Here is a 17,362-nt window from a genome sequence, read left to right on the forward strand (position 1 = left end):
TCAGCCTTATGCAAACTGCATGCTATTTTGTTAAATAATTTTAAATATACAGTATATTTCGGGAATAATTGGCGTACATCATAAACAGGAAACTTACGCTTCCCATTAGGCTTTTGTTTCCTGTTTAGGATGTGTACTGATTATTCCGGAATTTTAACCTTATTTAGCAAACAGGCACAGGAGCAAAAAGGGACATTCTCCAAACTGGTATTGCAATGTTGGAAGTGCAAAATTGTCTAAATTTTTTCTATGCTGTAGCATTAACAGTACCCTTTATTTGAATAAAGAGGCCTTGCCAAACCCTGAGCCCAGACCATTATCCCTCCTTCACCAAACGTTATAGCAAGCACTATGTAGCCTGGAAAATGGCATTCTCCTGGCATCCTTTAGATCCAGATATGCCCATCAGACCTGCCAGGTAGTGAAGCATTCTCACTCATGCTTTAGACCACTCCAGTCAATGCTTGCAATTAACTATCTTAGGCTTGTGTGCAGCTGCTCAGCCATGAAAACCCACTTTATGAACCTCCGGACACACAATTCCTGTGCTAATGTCAATTCCAAAGGCAGCTTGAAACTCTGTTGTGAGTGATGCAGCAGAGCATAGGCAATTTTTATGTGTATAATAAAAAGTAGGAATTGCTTTTAATGGCACATGAGGCCTGTGGAGATCCCCCCAATCTCCACTACTGAATGAATGGCTGAACAGATCTTACTATATCAGGGTTGGACCTAGGGGTGGGCGGTATGACCAAAATTCTATATCACGGTATTTTTCTAAATTATCCCGGTTTCACGGTATTCGACGGTATTTTTTTCCCCATGCATGAGTGGATGTTAACCACATTTTCCACTGCAATTACTAGCTAAGAATAATCTATTCCACTGTCAAGAGTATTGTACACAGTACAAAAAAAACATTTTAATGTGCACACAATTATTAATACAGTTTTGCATTGCCCCATAAAGTGATAGTTTTCAAGGGGGTGGCACTAATGGAGAAGGTATCACATTGCATGACAGATGCAGACAAAATATAGAACAATTTTATTGAACAAATTTTGCAAAAACAAACTATAATTTTGACAACATATTTTCAACCATACAAAGAGGCATTTAGACTTAGTAAAATATCCAGAAGTGCTTGTCAAAAATTGTATTGCACCGAATATGTCTTAGAAAATTAATAAATAGTAAATATTTTTTGTAAACCAACTACACTTTCTGTTAATGTTAACAATCTCTGTCCACTGACACGTTAAAGTGACTTTTTAAACAACTTTATCATCATTAAACTGCATAATATTTAAACTAATAAATAATAACAATAAAATAAATAATAGTATTATTACTGATAGTTGCACTATTACTTCAAGACTTCAAGCCCAGGTGCATTACACAGTATTCACCAAATTAAAATAAAATATTTTATCTTCATAGTTTACTTCATAATTAAAGTAGAATGTCGTAAACTAAACTTCTTCCTAAAATCAATGTTTAATCAGTTACTTAAATTTACCCCGTCATAAATTAATGCAGCACATTAAATGCTTTGTGTTACGTTCCCCGACTCAGTGGTTAATCACTACGCTTCTTAAACTGACTTCCTCCGCACTAAGAGAAGACAGAGATCACCATACAGAATCCATTCACTTCATGATATTCCTGCTTTCTGAAAATTTAGAATGCTAAGTTAAATACTTGATATCATTTTCATGATGAAATGCATTAAAGCAGGTATTAGACATGCACGGTAGTGAGGCGGTAGTGCTGTTCCCTCGCAGTAAGAGGTCCCCAGGTGTATGTTCAGTGTAGAGAACTTTATGGCAGGTGTGACGAGGCTCCAAAAAACTGGAAGTATGAATAGCTATCGCACAGGTTTAACTTAAATATTGTGTAAATGTTGGGTGTGTGATCTGCTGGTCGGAGACACGAACACAGAATTCAATGCATGTTCTTCTGAGCGGGCTATCTTTATTGCTTACATGCGGTCTCTATCTGACGTAGGCTACCAAAACCCCAGTTCCTATCCTTATTTTTTCTTTCACCACATAACCAATCACCACACGATAAACGTCTTTGTGAAATTAAAACTAGTTATAAACTTAGCCCACGGAGTGTTCAGAACTTTAAAAATATCTTCGTTATACATGTTTAATTATGCCATCCATTCAGAGTTGCGCCCATCTCTGAATGAGTCGCCAGCACATCGAAGGATGAATACAAGCAAAACATACACTAGCAGGGTCAATATAGCACAACAAAACCGCACATCGTACATGACTTTGAAAGGAAACTGAAGCGCCGAGTAAACCCACCAGAAAAACATGCAAATGCAAGGCAGGCACGCCGCCGTGCCCCCATATGATTAATGCATGCTTTAATGCATTTCACCATGAAAATTATATTAAGTATTTATTTTAGCATTCTAAATGTTCAGAGAGAAGGAAGATCATGAAGTGAATGTATTCTGTGCGGCTATCGCTGCAGGCGCCTCCTCTTAGTGCAAGAAGAATCACTTAACACAAAGCATTTAATGTGCTATATAACTTATGACAGGGTTTGAGAAAATCTAGTAAATTAAATGTTCATTTTACGATGAAGTTTAGTTTACGATGTTCTACTTTAATGACAAATTACGAGAATAAAGTCAACATGTCGTCACACTATTACACAGTACCCAGGTACATTACACTGTATTGAAAACAAATAAAACAAGTACAACTTGGCTTGCAGTATTATCCAGTAGTATAGAAACAGTATTTACACAATGACCTTTTAAAACTAAAGTATCTCCAGGCTCTCTGTCCATTTTCACCGCGCAGCATTCCTATGCTACCGCCCACTATTTGGTGGTGTAGCAGTGAAAAAGAGCCCTAGTGCAACAAATCTGTGTTTACTGGTGTAGCAGTGAAAAAGGTCCCCACTTGAACAGTTTCCCGCTGCGCCACGTTTCGAACGTCGTTTAGGCAATTTAAACCGGTGTTGCGGTATAAGAAAAATCCATATCATAAAAAACGGTTTTCAGTATGAACCGGTATACCGCCCAGCACTAGTTGAACCTGAACTTCATATGATAATAAAGGTATAAATCAGAGTTACAATGACATATCTGTAGACTCCCTGAGACACAGAGGCACCAAATAGACACCGAAGTTCATACAAATAGCTGTAATTCAGTGAGTGTCAACTGTGATGGACAAAACAATAGTCCTATAAGTAGACACTGGTGGTGAAACTGGAAGTGATTTTAATCAATTCACCAGAGGTTACACCTTCCTTTAAAAACTAGCTGCATTTATCTCTTTGCTGTCTTGCCATGCTCTGAAACCAAGAACCTGATGAGCTTCTTTGTCTTTGGGTAGCTGAAAGCTGTCAGTCTTGTCTGTTTGTGGACCTGAAAACTAAGATTCACTCTGCCGTGACAAGATCTGTGCCAGTGACTAAGACCACATTCTATATAGAAGGATAAGGAAAAATAAATATGAGGCCAACCAAATTATTTAATTGATTACCAGCATTGCTGAAGGGAAAAGTGATAATTAATTGACTGAGTACAAATTCTCTCTTTACTATGTTTTGCCATCCCTGTGGGTGAGCAAGTTAAAAGCCATTTTTCCTTCACATACTATACACTTCAACACTCGACGGCCCCGCTCCGATTTTGTAATGTCTTCTACCTCGTGGCTTAACTGTTGCTGCTCCTGGACAATTTCATTTCATAATAACAGAACATACAGTTGACTAGGGTAGATCTAGCAGAGAAGACATTTCATGTACTGGCTTGTGGCAAAGGTGGCATCCTGTAACAGTGCCATGTTTAAAGTCACTGTACTCTTCAGTGTGACAAATTTTTGAAAAACTCATTTCGAGAGGTGTCAATGTACTTTAGTCCATATAATGTAATTTTAAAGAAATGTAAGAACCTGCGAAGAACAAAAAATGTTTTGACATAAGCCAATGAAGTTGAATATAGCTTGTCAGTCCCTACTTGCGTATCTAGCAACACATGATTGAAATTTAAAGCCCAACCTATTCCATCTGTTTTTCTTTGTGAAGAAATTTTAAATTTATTGTTTTTGTCCTGAAAGTGCTAACATTGGTGAATGCTATATCAGTTTCTGTGAGATAATGTCCTTGCCATTAAAAATCTTTTTCCAATTAAATAATGGCAAGCCAACATTTGCTTAGAAATCAAGAGACATGAATGCTTTAAACACTAGAATTATAGAAACCTACGAAAAAACTCTTAATCCCGGCCCACCTTAAATCCCTTTGCACCAGATAGTTTTCTCTGGGTATGGCGGTAGCTCTTCTTACTTGACTGTCTGTTGTTTTGGGGGTATAACCTGTTTATCTGGGTATGAGGTGTTTTGAATTGTGTTGGGTAAATAATATATCATTATTTGGAATACATGCATTTCATGTGTGTTCTGTGTCTACAATGACAGTGTGTGTGTGTGTGTGTATATATATATATATATTAGGGGTGGGCGGAATGACCAAAATTCTATATCACGGTATTTTTCTAAATTACAGTAATCCCTCCTCCATCGCGGGGGTTGCGTTCCAGAGCCTCCCGCGAAATAAGAAAATCCGCGAAGTAGAAACCATATGTTTATATGGTTATTTTTATATTGTCATGCTTGGGTCACAGTTTTGCGCAGAAACACAGGAGAGAGACAGGAACGTTATTCAAATACTGCAAACAAACATTTGTCTCTTTTTCAAAAGTTTAAACTGTGCTCCATGACAAGACAGAGATGACAGTTCAGTCTCACAATTAAAAGAATGCAAACATATCTTCCTCTTCAAAGGAGTGCGTGTCAGGAGCACAGAATGTCACATAGATAGAGAAAACAATCTCTAGCAAACAAATCAATAGGGCTGTTTGGCTTTTAAGTTTGCGAAGCACCACAGCACAAAGCTGTTGAAGGCGGCAGCTCACACCCCCTCCGTCAGGAGCAGACAAAGAGAGAGAGAGAGACAGAGTTTGTTTTTCAGTCAAAATCAATACGTGCCCTTCGAGCTTTTAAGTATGCGAAGCACCGTGCAGCATGTCGTTTCAGGACGCAGCTGCACAAAAGATAGCAACGTGAAGATAATCTTTCAGCATTTTTAGACGAGCGTCCGTATCGTCTAGGTGTGGGAACAGCCCCCCTGCTCAATCCCCATACGTCAGGATCAGAGAAAGTCAGCGCAAGATAGAGAGAAAAGTAAGCAATCTAGCTTCTAAGCCATCTGCCAATAGCGTCCCTTGTATGAAATCAACTGGGCAAACCAACTGAAGAAGCATGTACAAGAAATTAAAAGACCCATTGTCCGCAGAAATCCGCGAACCAGCAAAAAATCCGCAATATTTATTTAAATATGCTTACATATAAAATCCGTGATGGAGTGAAGCCGCGAAAGGCGAAGCGCGATATAGCGAGGGATCACTGTATCCCGGTTTCACGGTATTCAACGGTATTTTTTTCCCATGCATGAGTGGATGTTAACCACATTTTCCACTGCAGTTACTGGCTAAGAATAACCTATTCCACTGTCAAGTGCATTGTACATTGTACAAAAAAAACATTTTAATGTGCGCACAAGTATTAATACAGGTTTGCATGGCCCCATAAAGTTTTCAAGGGGGTGACACTAATGAAGAGAAGGAATCACATTGCATGACAGATGCAGTCAAAATATAGAACCTTTTTATTGAACAAATTTTGCAAATACTTAAACTATAATTTTGACAACATATTTTCAAGCATCCAAAGAAGCATTTAGACTTAGTAAAATATCCAGAAGTGCTTGTCAAGAGTTGTATTGCACTGACCATGTCTTAGAAAAGGAATAAATAGTAAATATTTTTTGTAAAACAACTACACTTTCTGTTAATGTTAACCATCTCTGTCCACTGACACATTAAAATGACTTTTTAAACAGCTTTACCATCATTAAACTGCATAATATTTAAACTAATAAATAATAACAATAAAATAAATAATAGTATTATTACTGATAGTTGCACTATTACTTCAAGGCTTCAAGCCCAGGTGCATTACACAGTATTCACCAAATTAAAATAAAATAAAATAAAAAGTGCAATTTTGGTGATGACATCTTTACCAACTGAACCATCATTTAGGCAAACTGCATTAATATGGACCTTGCTTCAAGCTAAGCTATATGCATAAATAATAAAACTAAAACTTGCATTTATAATGCTATTTGTGGTATAGCGCTACAGAATCGTATTAGGGCCACGGTGAAGAAAAAAAATACGGACACGGGGAAGAAAAAATCAAACTATATGTTGAGAATAAAGTCGACATTTCCACTTTATTCTCGCCGTTTATGTCGAGATTAAAGTCGACATTTCCACTTTATTCTCATAGTTTACTTTATAATTAAAATAGAATGTCGTAAACTAAACTTCATCCTAAAATCATTGTTTACTAGATTTTCTCAAACCCTGTCATAAGTTAATGTAGCACATTAAATGCTTTGTGTTAAGTGTTCCCCGACCCAGTTGTTAATCACTACGCTTCTTAAACTGACTTCTCCCGCACTAAGAGGAGATAGCGATCACCGCACAGAATCCATTCACTTCATGATATTCCTGCTCTCTGAAAATTTAGAATGCTAAGATAAATACTTGATATCATTTTCATGATGTATCGTTTAGAAATGAATGCGGCCTGCTGACTAGCACTTTTTTCTATGTGCGGCCCGTATATCCTGCTGAGTTTGAGACCGCTGGCATAAAGGATATTCTCAGTGGTGTGCATACCAATGAAGTTAGGATTATTAAATATTGACAAATAAAAAAAGCATTTACCAGCTATTTTTGTTTTTTCTATAATGTTACTAAATTTCATTCAAATCTGTCAAGGCTTTTTTGAGATTTTGGGGTATTTAATTTTTCTGTTGTAGGCTGGATTTTTATCCCTAAATATTGATGTATCAAAATGTCCTTTCTTAGCAAAGAGCCATTGCCCTAGGTGCTAAAATAGTGTTTTTGTTGAGGAGTGAGTGAGTGAACGAGTCTGCATATATATAACAATTATATATAAATTTGGATTACATCCTTTTTGTGGTGAGGAATAGTTGATTGAAATGGAGTAAGGTCTGCTGCAAAGTGGCACTGTCTTTGAGCTAGTTCTGTTAAAATCTTGTCACATGTCACTTATCTTTTATGTTTTTTTCTTTTTCAGGTACTTGCTGCCCAGGATCTGGTAGACTTTTCTCCAGTGTACCGATGTTTACATATATACACTGTGCAGGTAAATGGTCACCTGTTAAACTTTGTTGCTTTATGGCTTTAACCTGATAGCATAGACTCATCTAAATATACCTTTTTTCGCCTAACATTTTAGTCTCGGTTGTTCATTTTGAATGAATGTGCTTTTGAGATTAGATATAACTTTATCATAATACAAAAAATGGGCAAGATTGAACTTTATTGCACCTTTTCTTAAGTAGGTTTTATTCATGTAGTTACACTGTGTAGAGTAAGAAGTGGCAGTGGGCACATTCCCATATTTTTCTGTGTAGTCTAGCCAGGTCAAAAGGCTTCTGTCTTCATAATTATTTGTTTCAAGTGCTGAAGTGATTGGTTGAAAAGGAAAAATGTTTCAAATCCTTTCACTGCTGTTTTTACAGCTTAATTTTCCTCTCTTTAAAAAATCTTTCCATATTTGATTGTACTTTAGTGGATTTGTTTTTTATCAAAAGCAAGTGGAAAGTACAGTCTGTTTAAAAGGCGTGAACCTGAGTTGAAGGCTGGGATATAGAATCATTACTTTCTGATAGCATCTGTTTATATTGGAGAGGTCAAGAAGGCATAGGTCAGTATGAACTGTCGGTGACTCTGAGAAAATAAAGTGTTTTGAATACTTGTCCTTATTATTGTTGTTGTTTGGTGTGTGACCGCTGGTTTACCCCAAAGCTTATGGAAAGCTGAAAGTGCTCAAAGATAAGTTTTATTATTAATTTATTTATAGTTTGGCTTTCTTACTCTTTTTGTTTTTTACTCAAGAGTTTATCAGTAAAGGGTAACAGTTAAGGCATTTTAAGTAATGAGGTATAAGATTACAGCACCTGTGAACCACTTTCAGAAGCCTCAGTTTGCTAAATATTATTTATCAAAGTTCCTGAGGTCTAGACAGTGGTCATAATGCCTTGATTATGGATTTTACTTTCAACCATGTTGTTTTAGCCCATACTTCTGTTTGAATTCTACAGATTAATTGTTTCTTGGAAGACAGAACAGCTTTGCTACAATTGGTATTTTTCCAGTTTTTGTTAAGTGATTTTGCATATTTTGCTAGCTTTTAAATCAGGTTCGTTTGTTTTTTTTATGCTCTTTGACTTTAAATTGCATACTTCTAGTTGTACGTATACATATTGTATTAGTAATGTTAGGATAAGAAGACACCAAACATGGAATATTACTATTTTGTACTTAATTCTTGTGAAAAGAAATGAATAAAAAAATAATTTGCAAGTGACTTGTTTTGAAATGTTTTGTTGAATTCACAGAAGTAACCCATATCTAGTACATAAGCCAAAATTATACCTGTAATGTTTATTTAAAGCAGTTACTGAGTGATTCCTGCCAAACCTTAGTCAGACCTCTGAGATGAAGAAAGTTGCCAAAAATAAGGGAAATTGCCACTCTTCACATTTGATTTCTCCATGTGTCTTCTCCTCTGTATTTGAACCGTCATTTATAATGTGTTTGAGATTAGTCTGTTTCTTTGACGGATTAAATATTCTTATAATATCAGTGAAAAATCTTGTGTTTGCCAAGAAGAAATTAATAATAGAAGGCAAGTAGAAATACAATAACGCCTTTTTAATATGATGTATGAAAAAAGCAATTTTTAATGATGTTAGTGATAATTGACTTTAGAGGAAACTGACTCATATTTTATATATGTGGTTAATACTAACTGCACACCTCATTTAATTTAATCCATCATTTTTATTATCAAGTCCACTTAATCCAGATATTTAGTTAATGGAGGGACAGAGTGTATCCTTGTTGTATTGTGCTTAAGGGTGAAACCAATAATGGATGCAGTACCAATTCATTGCATGATGTAATTATGTTAATACCCTCACTTCCTCAAACCTAACCAATTTAGATACTTCATGTAAGCCAACATTTTTATCTTTGGGTTACGGAAGGAAATCTACACAAACATGTAGAAAATATGTAAGTACCATCTATATTACTAACCGAGAATGCTAAACCGGATGATGGACGCAGGCACATCCGGCCATGGGCCGTAGCTGCAAAAAGACGTACTGCGCAGGCGCAAAAAGAGTCCGCGAGAGTCGGCTGAGGAGCCGAGAAAGGCGGACAAAAGAGGGCGAGAGAGGCGGATGAGGGTCCGCGAGAGGCGCAGGCGCAAAAAGAGTCCGCGAGAGTCGGAGAAAGGCGGACAAAAGAGGGCGACAAAGGCGGATGAGGGGCCGCGAGTGGCGGACAAGACCACAGAAAAAAGGAGTGAGCACATACAAAAAGGAGTCACACAAGCACCGAAAAAAGGAAAAGGCACATAAAAAAGTACTCAACCGCGGGCAAAGCACAAAACACATTGCACACGAAACTAAACACAACAAAAAAAAAAGAACAGACGAGCGCACAACGGCAAGGCACGACCACCCCCCCCTACAGGCACGGGACGGGACACACACCAAGAGGGGGATTCAACAAGCCCATGGAAGACAATAAAAAAGAACACAAAACCACCCCACAGACCCTACAAGCAAGGGACGGGACACACACAAAGAGGGGGATTCAAACAAGACACAGGAACACAAAAAGAAAGAAGACGCTCGCGCAACAACAATCCCCCCCACACATCCATAAGAAGTGACACCCAAAGCCACATATTCTAAAGTGAACGTCGACACCTTCACACTAGGCAGCATGGGTGTCGGCGTAGGTGTCAAGCCCATGGGACACAAAAAGAAAGAAGACGCTCGCGCAACAACAATCCTCAACCCCCCCAATAAGAAGTGACACCCAAAACCACATTTCTAAAGGAAACGTCCATATTAAACATACGTCATCTGAACACCTTCACACTAGGCAGCATAGGTGTATCTCCTTACAATAAAGCACTATTAACCGTTCAACTGCAGAAAAGGATACATATTAACAGTAAGTGCGATCCTCCTTATTTCGCAAAGCGGTGGCAAATCAATTAAAACTACAAAATAGCGCGTCACAAATAATGTACATGCAACAACGCGTCAGTCAAACGCCACAAGCAAAACATGCCCGTCGCGGACATCAACGCCAGACACCTGCTAAATGCTTACGCCAGTTGGCTGACAACGCCTTCAATAATGAGTCCACTATTGAGGAAAATTCATTGGGATTAATGAATGTCATTTGCAATCATTGTCATTCACTTAACTTCCCAGAAGAAACAACTGGCAATACAAATAATGAATTTACACGTAGTTGTCAAAAGGGTAAAATTAGACTGCCTCCTTTACATATAATCACCACGGACCCAGTGTCATTGAAACAAAACCGGAATAAAGCTAGGTCAGAAATTAAAGACAGAGTAGAAAGCAAAGTAAAACGTCATAAACAGGTTGAACAAGGGGGCCACGCACTTGGTCAGCAGGTTACAGATAATGAAGACCGGAATTCAAAAGCTTGAAAAACATGAGCTCAACTGACCAAAGATACAAACTGAAACGAGAAAAACTACGGGGTCCGCAGTGGTCCAAAATGCACCGCGTGATAGTACGGACGAAGCTCTGTATTACCAGTGGGGGACTCCAAAATGACACGGGCAAACGCTCCGTATTAAACGTGCGTCATCCGGACACGTAGCTGCCCAGCGGGCACGGGTTCAAAACGCCGGGGGTAGGCGAGCGAAGCGAGCAGGGGGCGGAGCCCCCTTGTAACAACAATAACAGGCATTATTAAAACGTTTTAATTTTATGTTTTTTTGCTAAATGAAAAATTGACTTGGATTTGACAATTGTACATTGATCTCTTAACTTTTACAGAACCATCCATCCATCCATTGTCTCCCGCTTATCCGAGGTCAGGTCGCGGGGGCAGCAGCTTGAGCAGAGATGCCCAGACTTCCCTCTCCCCGGCCACTTCTTCTAGCTCTTCCGGGAGAATCCCAAGGCGTTCCCAGGCCAGTCGAGAGACATAGTCCCTCCAACGTGTCCTGGGTCTTCCCCGGGGCCTCCTCCCGGTTAGACGTGCCCGGAACACCTCACCAGGGAGGCGTCCAGGAGGCATTCTGATCAGATGCCCGAGCCACCTCATCTGACTCCTCTCGATGCGGAGGAGCAGCGGCTCTACTCTGAGCTCCTCCCGGATGACTGAGCTTCTCACCCTATCTTTAAGGGAAAGCCCAGACACCCTGCGGAGGAAACTCATTTCAGCCGCTTGTATTCGTGATCTCGTTCTTTCGGTCACTACCCATAGCTCATGACCATAGGTGAGGGTAGGAATATAGATTGACTGGTAAATTGAGAGCTTCGCCTTGCGGCTCAGCTCCTTTTTCACCACGACAGACCGATGCAGCGCCCGCATTACTGCGGATGCCGCACCGATCCGCCTGTCGATCTCACGCTCCATTCTTCCCTCACTCGTGAACAAGACCCCGAGATACTTGAACTCCTCCACTTGGGGCAGGATCTCGCTACCAACCCTGAGAGGGCACTCCACCCTTTTCCGGCTGAGGACCATGGTCTCGGATTTGGAGGTGCTGATTCTCATCCCAGCCGCTTCACACTCGGCTGCGAACCGATCCAGAGAGAGCTGAAGATCATGGCCTGATGAAGCAAACAGGACAACATCATCTGCAAAAAGCAGTGACCCAATCCTGAGCCCACCAAACCGGACCCCCTCAACGCCCTGGCTGTGCCTAGAAATTCTGTCCATAAAAGTTATGAACAGAATCGGTGACAAAGGGCAGCCCTGGCGGAGTCCAACTCTCACTGGAAACGGGTTCGACTTACTGCCGGCAATGCGGACCAAGCTCTGGCACCGATCGTACAGTGACCGAACAGCCCTTAGCAGGGGGGCCGGTACCCCATACTCTCGGAGTACCCCCAACAGGATTCCCCGAGGGACACGGTCGAATGCCTTTTCCAAGTCCACAAAACACATGTAGACTGGTTGGGCAAACTCCCATGCACCCTTCAGGACCCTGCTAAGGGTATAGAGCTGGTCCACTGTTCCGTGACCAGGACGAAAACCACACTATTCCTCCTAAATCCGAGGCTCGACTATCCGACGGACCCTCCTCTCCAGGACCCCTGAATAGACTTTTCCAGGGAGGCTGAGGAGTGTGATCCCTCTGTAGTTGGAACACACCCTCCGATCCCCCTTCTTAAAGATGGGGACTACCACCCCGGTCTGCCAATCCAGAGGCACTGTCCCTGATGTCCATGCGATGTTGCAGAGGCGTGTCAACCAAGACAGTCCTACAACATCCAGAGCCTTGAGGAACTCCGGGCGTATCTCATTCACCCCCGGGGCCCTGCCACCAAGGAGTTTTTCGACCACCTCGGTGACCTCAGTCCCAGAGATGGGGGAGCCCACCTCTGAGTCCCCAGGCTCTGCTTCCTCATTGGAAGGCATGTTAATGGGATTGAGGAGGTCTTCGAAGTACTCCCCCCACCGACCCACAACGTCCTGAGTCGAGGTCAGCAGCGCACCATCCCCACCATATACAGTGTTGACACTGCACTGCTTCCCCTTCCTGAGACGCCGGATGGTGGACCAGAATCTCCTCGAAGCCGTCCGAAAGTCGTTCTCCATGGCCTCCCCAAACTCCTCCCACGCCCGAGTTTTTGCCTCAGCAACCACCAAAGCCGCATTAATCACTCGCTATATCGCGCTTTGCCTTTCGCGGCTTCACTCCATCGCGGATTTTATATGTAAGCATATTTAAATATATATCGCGGATTTTCCGCGGACAAGGGGTCTTTTCATTTCTGGTACATGCTTCCTCAGTTGGTTTGCCCAGTTGATTTCATACAAGGGACGCTATTGGCAGATGGCTGAGAAGCTACCCAGCTTACATTTCTCTTTCTCTTGCGCTGTCTTTCTCTGATCCTGACGTAGGGGGATTGAGCAGGGGGGCTGTTCCCATACCTAGACGATACGGACGCTAGTCTGAAAATGCTGAAAGATTATCTTCACGTTGCTATCTTTTGTACAGCTGCTTCCTGAAACGACATGCTGCACCGTGCTTCGCATACTTAAAAGCTCGAAGGGCACGTATTGATTTTTGCTTGCTTGTTTTTCTCTGTCTCTCTCTCTCTTTCTGTGCTCTTGACGGAGGGGGTGTGAGCTGCCGCCTTCAACAGCTTTGTGCCGCGGTGCTTCGCATACTTAAAAGCCAAACAGCCCTATTGATTTTCCTCTGCCTTTATGACAGTCTCTGCTCCTGACACACTCCTTTGAAGAGGAAGATATGTTTGCATTCTTTTAATTGTGAGACGGAACTGTCATCTCTGTCTTGTCATGGAGCACAGTTTAAACTTTTGAAAAAGAGACAAATGTTTGTTTGCAGTGTTTGAATAACGTTCCTGTCTCTCTACAAACTCCTGTGTTTCTGCGCAAATCTGTGACCCAAGCATGACAATATAAAAATAACCATATAAACATATGGTTTCTACTTCGCGGATTTTGTTATTTCACGGGTGGCTCTGGAACGCAACCCCCGCGATGGAGGAGGGATTACTGTATGTGTAAAAAATTACATATTTACTTAGCTTGAGGTGAACTTTGCATCATTTGCACTTCCTATCTTTGAAACACTTGAACTTTCCTCAAGTGTTTTGGTTAAGTTCACATTGTAGTCTAATACATATTTTTTCAGTTGTTTTCCTCTCTAAAGCCACTGAGAAAACAGCTTCTTTCCTTTGCTTCCTTTACACTTGGTAAAAGGAAAGGCTTAGCTTGTCTCGCAGTACCAAGTGAACTAGGAGCCCTGCTTTATCTGCCATCCATGTTTTTGAATCTGGCTACCTGCAAATGCTGGAAAACTGTCTTGTACTGGATTACTAGCCATCTAAATAACTCCATTTAGCAGCCAAGTAAACACACTTTGAGGATCATATGGGATGGATGATTTTCATAACAGTTTCTAGGGTAAAATGATAATAAACCACTGTAACTAATGGGCCAGAAAGAACAAGTGATGTATTTGGAGCGAACTAAAACAACACAAAAAAATCAGTGTCCACTTCAAGTGAGAGACACCAAGGCACTCTACCAGGATCAAGTGGTCAGTAGTTTCCTCACTACACTCCTCAAACTTTTCTCATTCAAGGTACATATTTTTTTCAAGTGTTTAACCATTAACATTTTTTTAGTATTTTTTGAAGGACAGCAAGCCCTTGCAAATGCTTGTAAAAGTTTGGTGCTATACTAGAGTTGCATGTATTAGCCTCATGCCCATGACCAAAGCACATCAGTACCGACCTGATGGCATTTGCAGTCTTTCCTGGTGATGCCTCGCATCTGCTCATGTCCCTACATAAACTCACAAGGAGCGCTGTTGTAATGGTTATTCAATAAGCTTTTATCAGCTTTGACAGTTAATTTCACTATTTAGATACATGGTTGCAGACAGAAAAACATGTTGCTTCCCTTTAAGCTTGAATGGTGAAATAGAGATATAACTGAAGAGAGCTGTTCAAAACATGTCCTTACAAGCATGAAGTAAAATCAAAAGATTCATGTATTGATTCTAATGTTTGCATGAAAGGAGTATGTATAATGCCATTTAGATATTTTGTATTTCTGTTAAGATCTCTCATTATGCAAATCAACAAAAAATAGACTTTTATTGAGTATGTTTGCTTCTTGCATTATATAGTTATTTCATTTTCAAGCTGATTTATGAAATTTTATAAATGTTTTGTATATTTTTAGTATTTACCTTTGGGAGTGCCAGTTCTCAGAGACAACAGTTTATTTCTCCACCTTGGCCTTGTAGCACAGGCTTCTGACAAAGTTTTTCTATTTAAGTACCATTAAGCATTAGTGTGCCACAGTTTCTCTTTGATATCCTACAACAACATCATTTATTTATATAGCATATTTTCATGCAAATGATGTAGCTCAAAGTGCTTTACAAGATGAAGAAAAAAAAGTTTATAAAAAATAAGATTAGGCAATACTATATAATAAAGAATAAAGTAAGATCCGATTGCTCGGAAGACAGGAAATGCAAAAAAAAAAAAAAAAAAACTCCAGAGAGCTGAAGAAAAACAAAGCAAAATCTATAGGGGTTCCAAGGCAATGAGACCACCCAGCCCCCAGTCAGCATTCTAAACAACATAAATGATCTAAATCAGTCTTCATGGTTTTCAGGCTTCACGTGAAAGAATTTAATGATGATGGTCATGTGGACATCTGGCTTTCAATCCCATCAATGTAGGGACTACATGGTGCCTTGATCAGGTGGAGGAGGTGGTGTACATTGCTGTGGTACGTTGCTACCACAGGAAAAATGGAAAAAGAACATCAGCGAAAGTAGGGATTAGTATGGATTGTGGAGCCATGATAAAAATGATAATTCAATTCATATACAGTATATCAGGGTTACACTAAATTGTAGCTATGAGAAAGCCTTGCTAAAATAATGGGTTTTTAGCAGTTTTGTTTTTTTTAAAGTGCTCCACCGTGTTAGCTTGGCGAATTTCTATCGGTAAGTGATTTCTGATTTTAGGTGCATAACACCAGAAAGCTGCCTTACCACTTCTTTTATTTCCATTAAAGACATTGCAGTTTTTTTTTTTTGGTTTTTTTTTTTACATTTTTACTATGAACTAAAGAGAAGTAAATGAATAAATAATTTAGATTGTGCAACAGTTGTAGAGTCTTGTGAAATAAGATTATACAATGGAGAAATCTTAGACAATTACAAGCAATTCAGATCAAAAAAGTTCGTCCATTCCTATTGTTCTAACTTCTGTAAAATATCATCAAGTTGACATTTAGAGGGCCCACAAAGCACCACTACCTATTATTGCACATTCCGGCATATTCCATATATTGGAAATCTACCTTTAAATGGTTTCCATCTGTGCCCATCTGTGTTCTAGTTAAAGATGTCATTTTAATATTACAGCCAGTATCCACTCTACTTACTTCCTTCATAATTTTGTATATTTCTGTCTTGTCCCATCTTAGTTTTTGTTAGCTTCAACTGAAAACATTTATCCCTTTAAGTAATTTGTTTATATAACATACATCAGTAATACTTCTGTCCTAACAAAAATATGTACATTGTTTAAGGCCTATTCCTTAAGATCTCCTTACATAATTTGTAGCCATTAACACTAGCCCCTACTAGAATAATCACTTTACATTAAGCAACCTAGTATAAGCATAGCATTAATTAAAAATTGGAGAAAAAAATAATATACCATTGCAAACCTGTATGTTGTGACATTTTTTGGTGTTGTCCAGAGGTGGGAAGAAGTCATTGTTTTGCAAGTACAGTAAAACCTCAATTTTCCATCACTAGATTAACCATCGGGGCAAAAAAAAAATTTTTTTCACACAGCAGTGCCTACCTATTACTATACTACTACTGCCATTCAGTACGCTGCAAGCTTTGCACATTGGAACAACTTTCCACAGTGTCATTTACATACCTTCAGTTTTAATAGCATTTCTTAATTTTTCTCTTTTGTTATAATTAATCTGCTATACATTGTTATGACCAATAAACATATGCGTGTGGTGTTGCAATTGTCACAAAAATTAAAATCATTAAACATTTACAAAATGGCGAAAGTATTTGAAATATTGCTTCAATTTATGGAGTAGGAAGAACCGTGAACAATATAAAGCTTGATGCTGACAAAATTGAAAAATGTGTCGAAAGTGGAAACTACTGTCAGTAATGTTATTTTGTATTAATGTTAATGTTCATCCATATTGTAATTTTCTTTTTTGTTAATATTATGATGTGCAGGCAGCTTGTGATATGCTGTATGGGAGCAGAAAGGCTGGAATGAATGCTATAAGTGATGGGACTAGGTGAAGGGCTTCTGTTCTGTAAGGTGTGGACATGACTCTTAGGAGATGCTTTACAGGAGAAGTTAGGAGAAAAAGGAAGGTACAACGGAAGAAAGTTTTGAGTGGGGAGTCAGGAAACAATACGTAGGAATGTTTGCAATTTAGAGATTAAAAGAATGTAAATGGCAGGAGATAAACTGATTGGTATGGAAAACTTTCATTTATTGTTTTGGAGGTGTGCTCCTTAACTGAGATAATAGCATATAAGACATGGTACTGTTTGTTACGGAACAAAGACTCCAAGTAAAACATAGAAAACTCCAGTACCTCTGAGTT

At 39.5% G+C, this 17,362-nt stretch overlaps 1 protein-coding gene across 2 annotated transcripts in view; it reads left to right on the forward strand.

The window, feature by feature from the left end:
- Window positions 1-17,362, forward strand: part of exoc6b (exocyst complex component 6B) — a 625,017-nt gene that overhangs the window by 289,934 nt on the left and 317,721 nt on the right. For both annotated transcript variants that reach the window (XR_007935144.1, XM_028801461.2), the window contains exon 8: window positions 7,206-7,274. Coding sequence is in view for 1 of the 2 variants with exons in the window: in XM_028801461.2 (XP_028657294.2) it covers window positions 7,206-7,274 (69 nt within the window). In the remaining variant the exon portion in view is untranslated. The remainder of the gene's footprint in view (window positions 1-7,205; window positions 7,275-17,362) is intronic.

This window comes from Erpetoichthys calabaricus, chromosome 5 (assembly GCF_900747795.2).
Source record: "Erpetoichthys calabaricus chromosome 5, fErpCal1.3, whole genome shotgun sequence".
Classification (NCBI taxonomy): domain Eukaryota; kingdom Metazoa; phylum Chordata; class Cladistia; order Polypteriformes; family Polypteridae; genus Erpetoichthys; species Erpetoichthys calabaricus.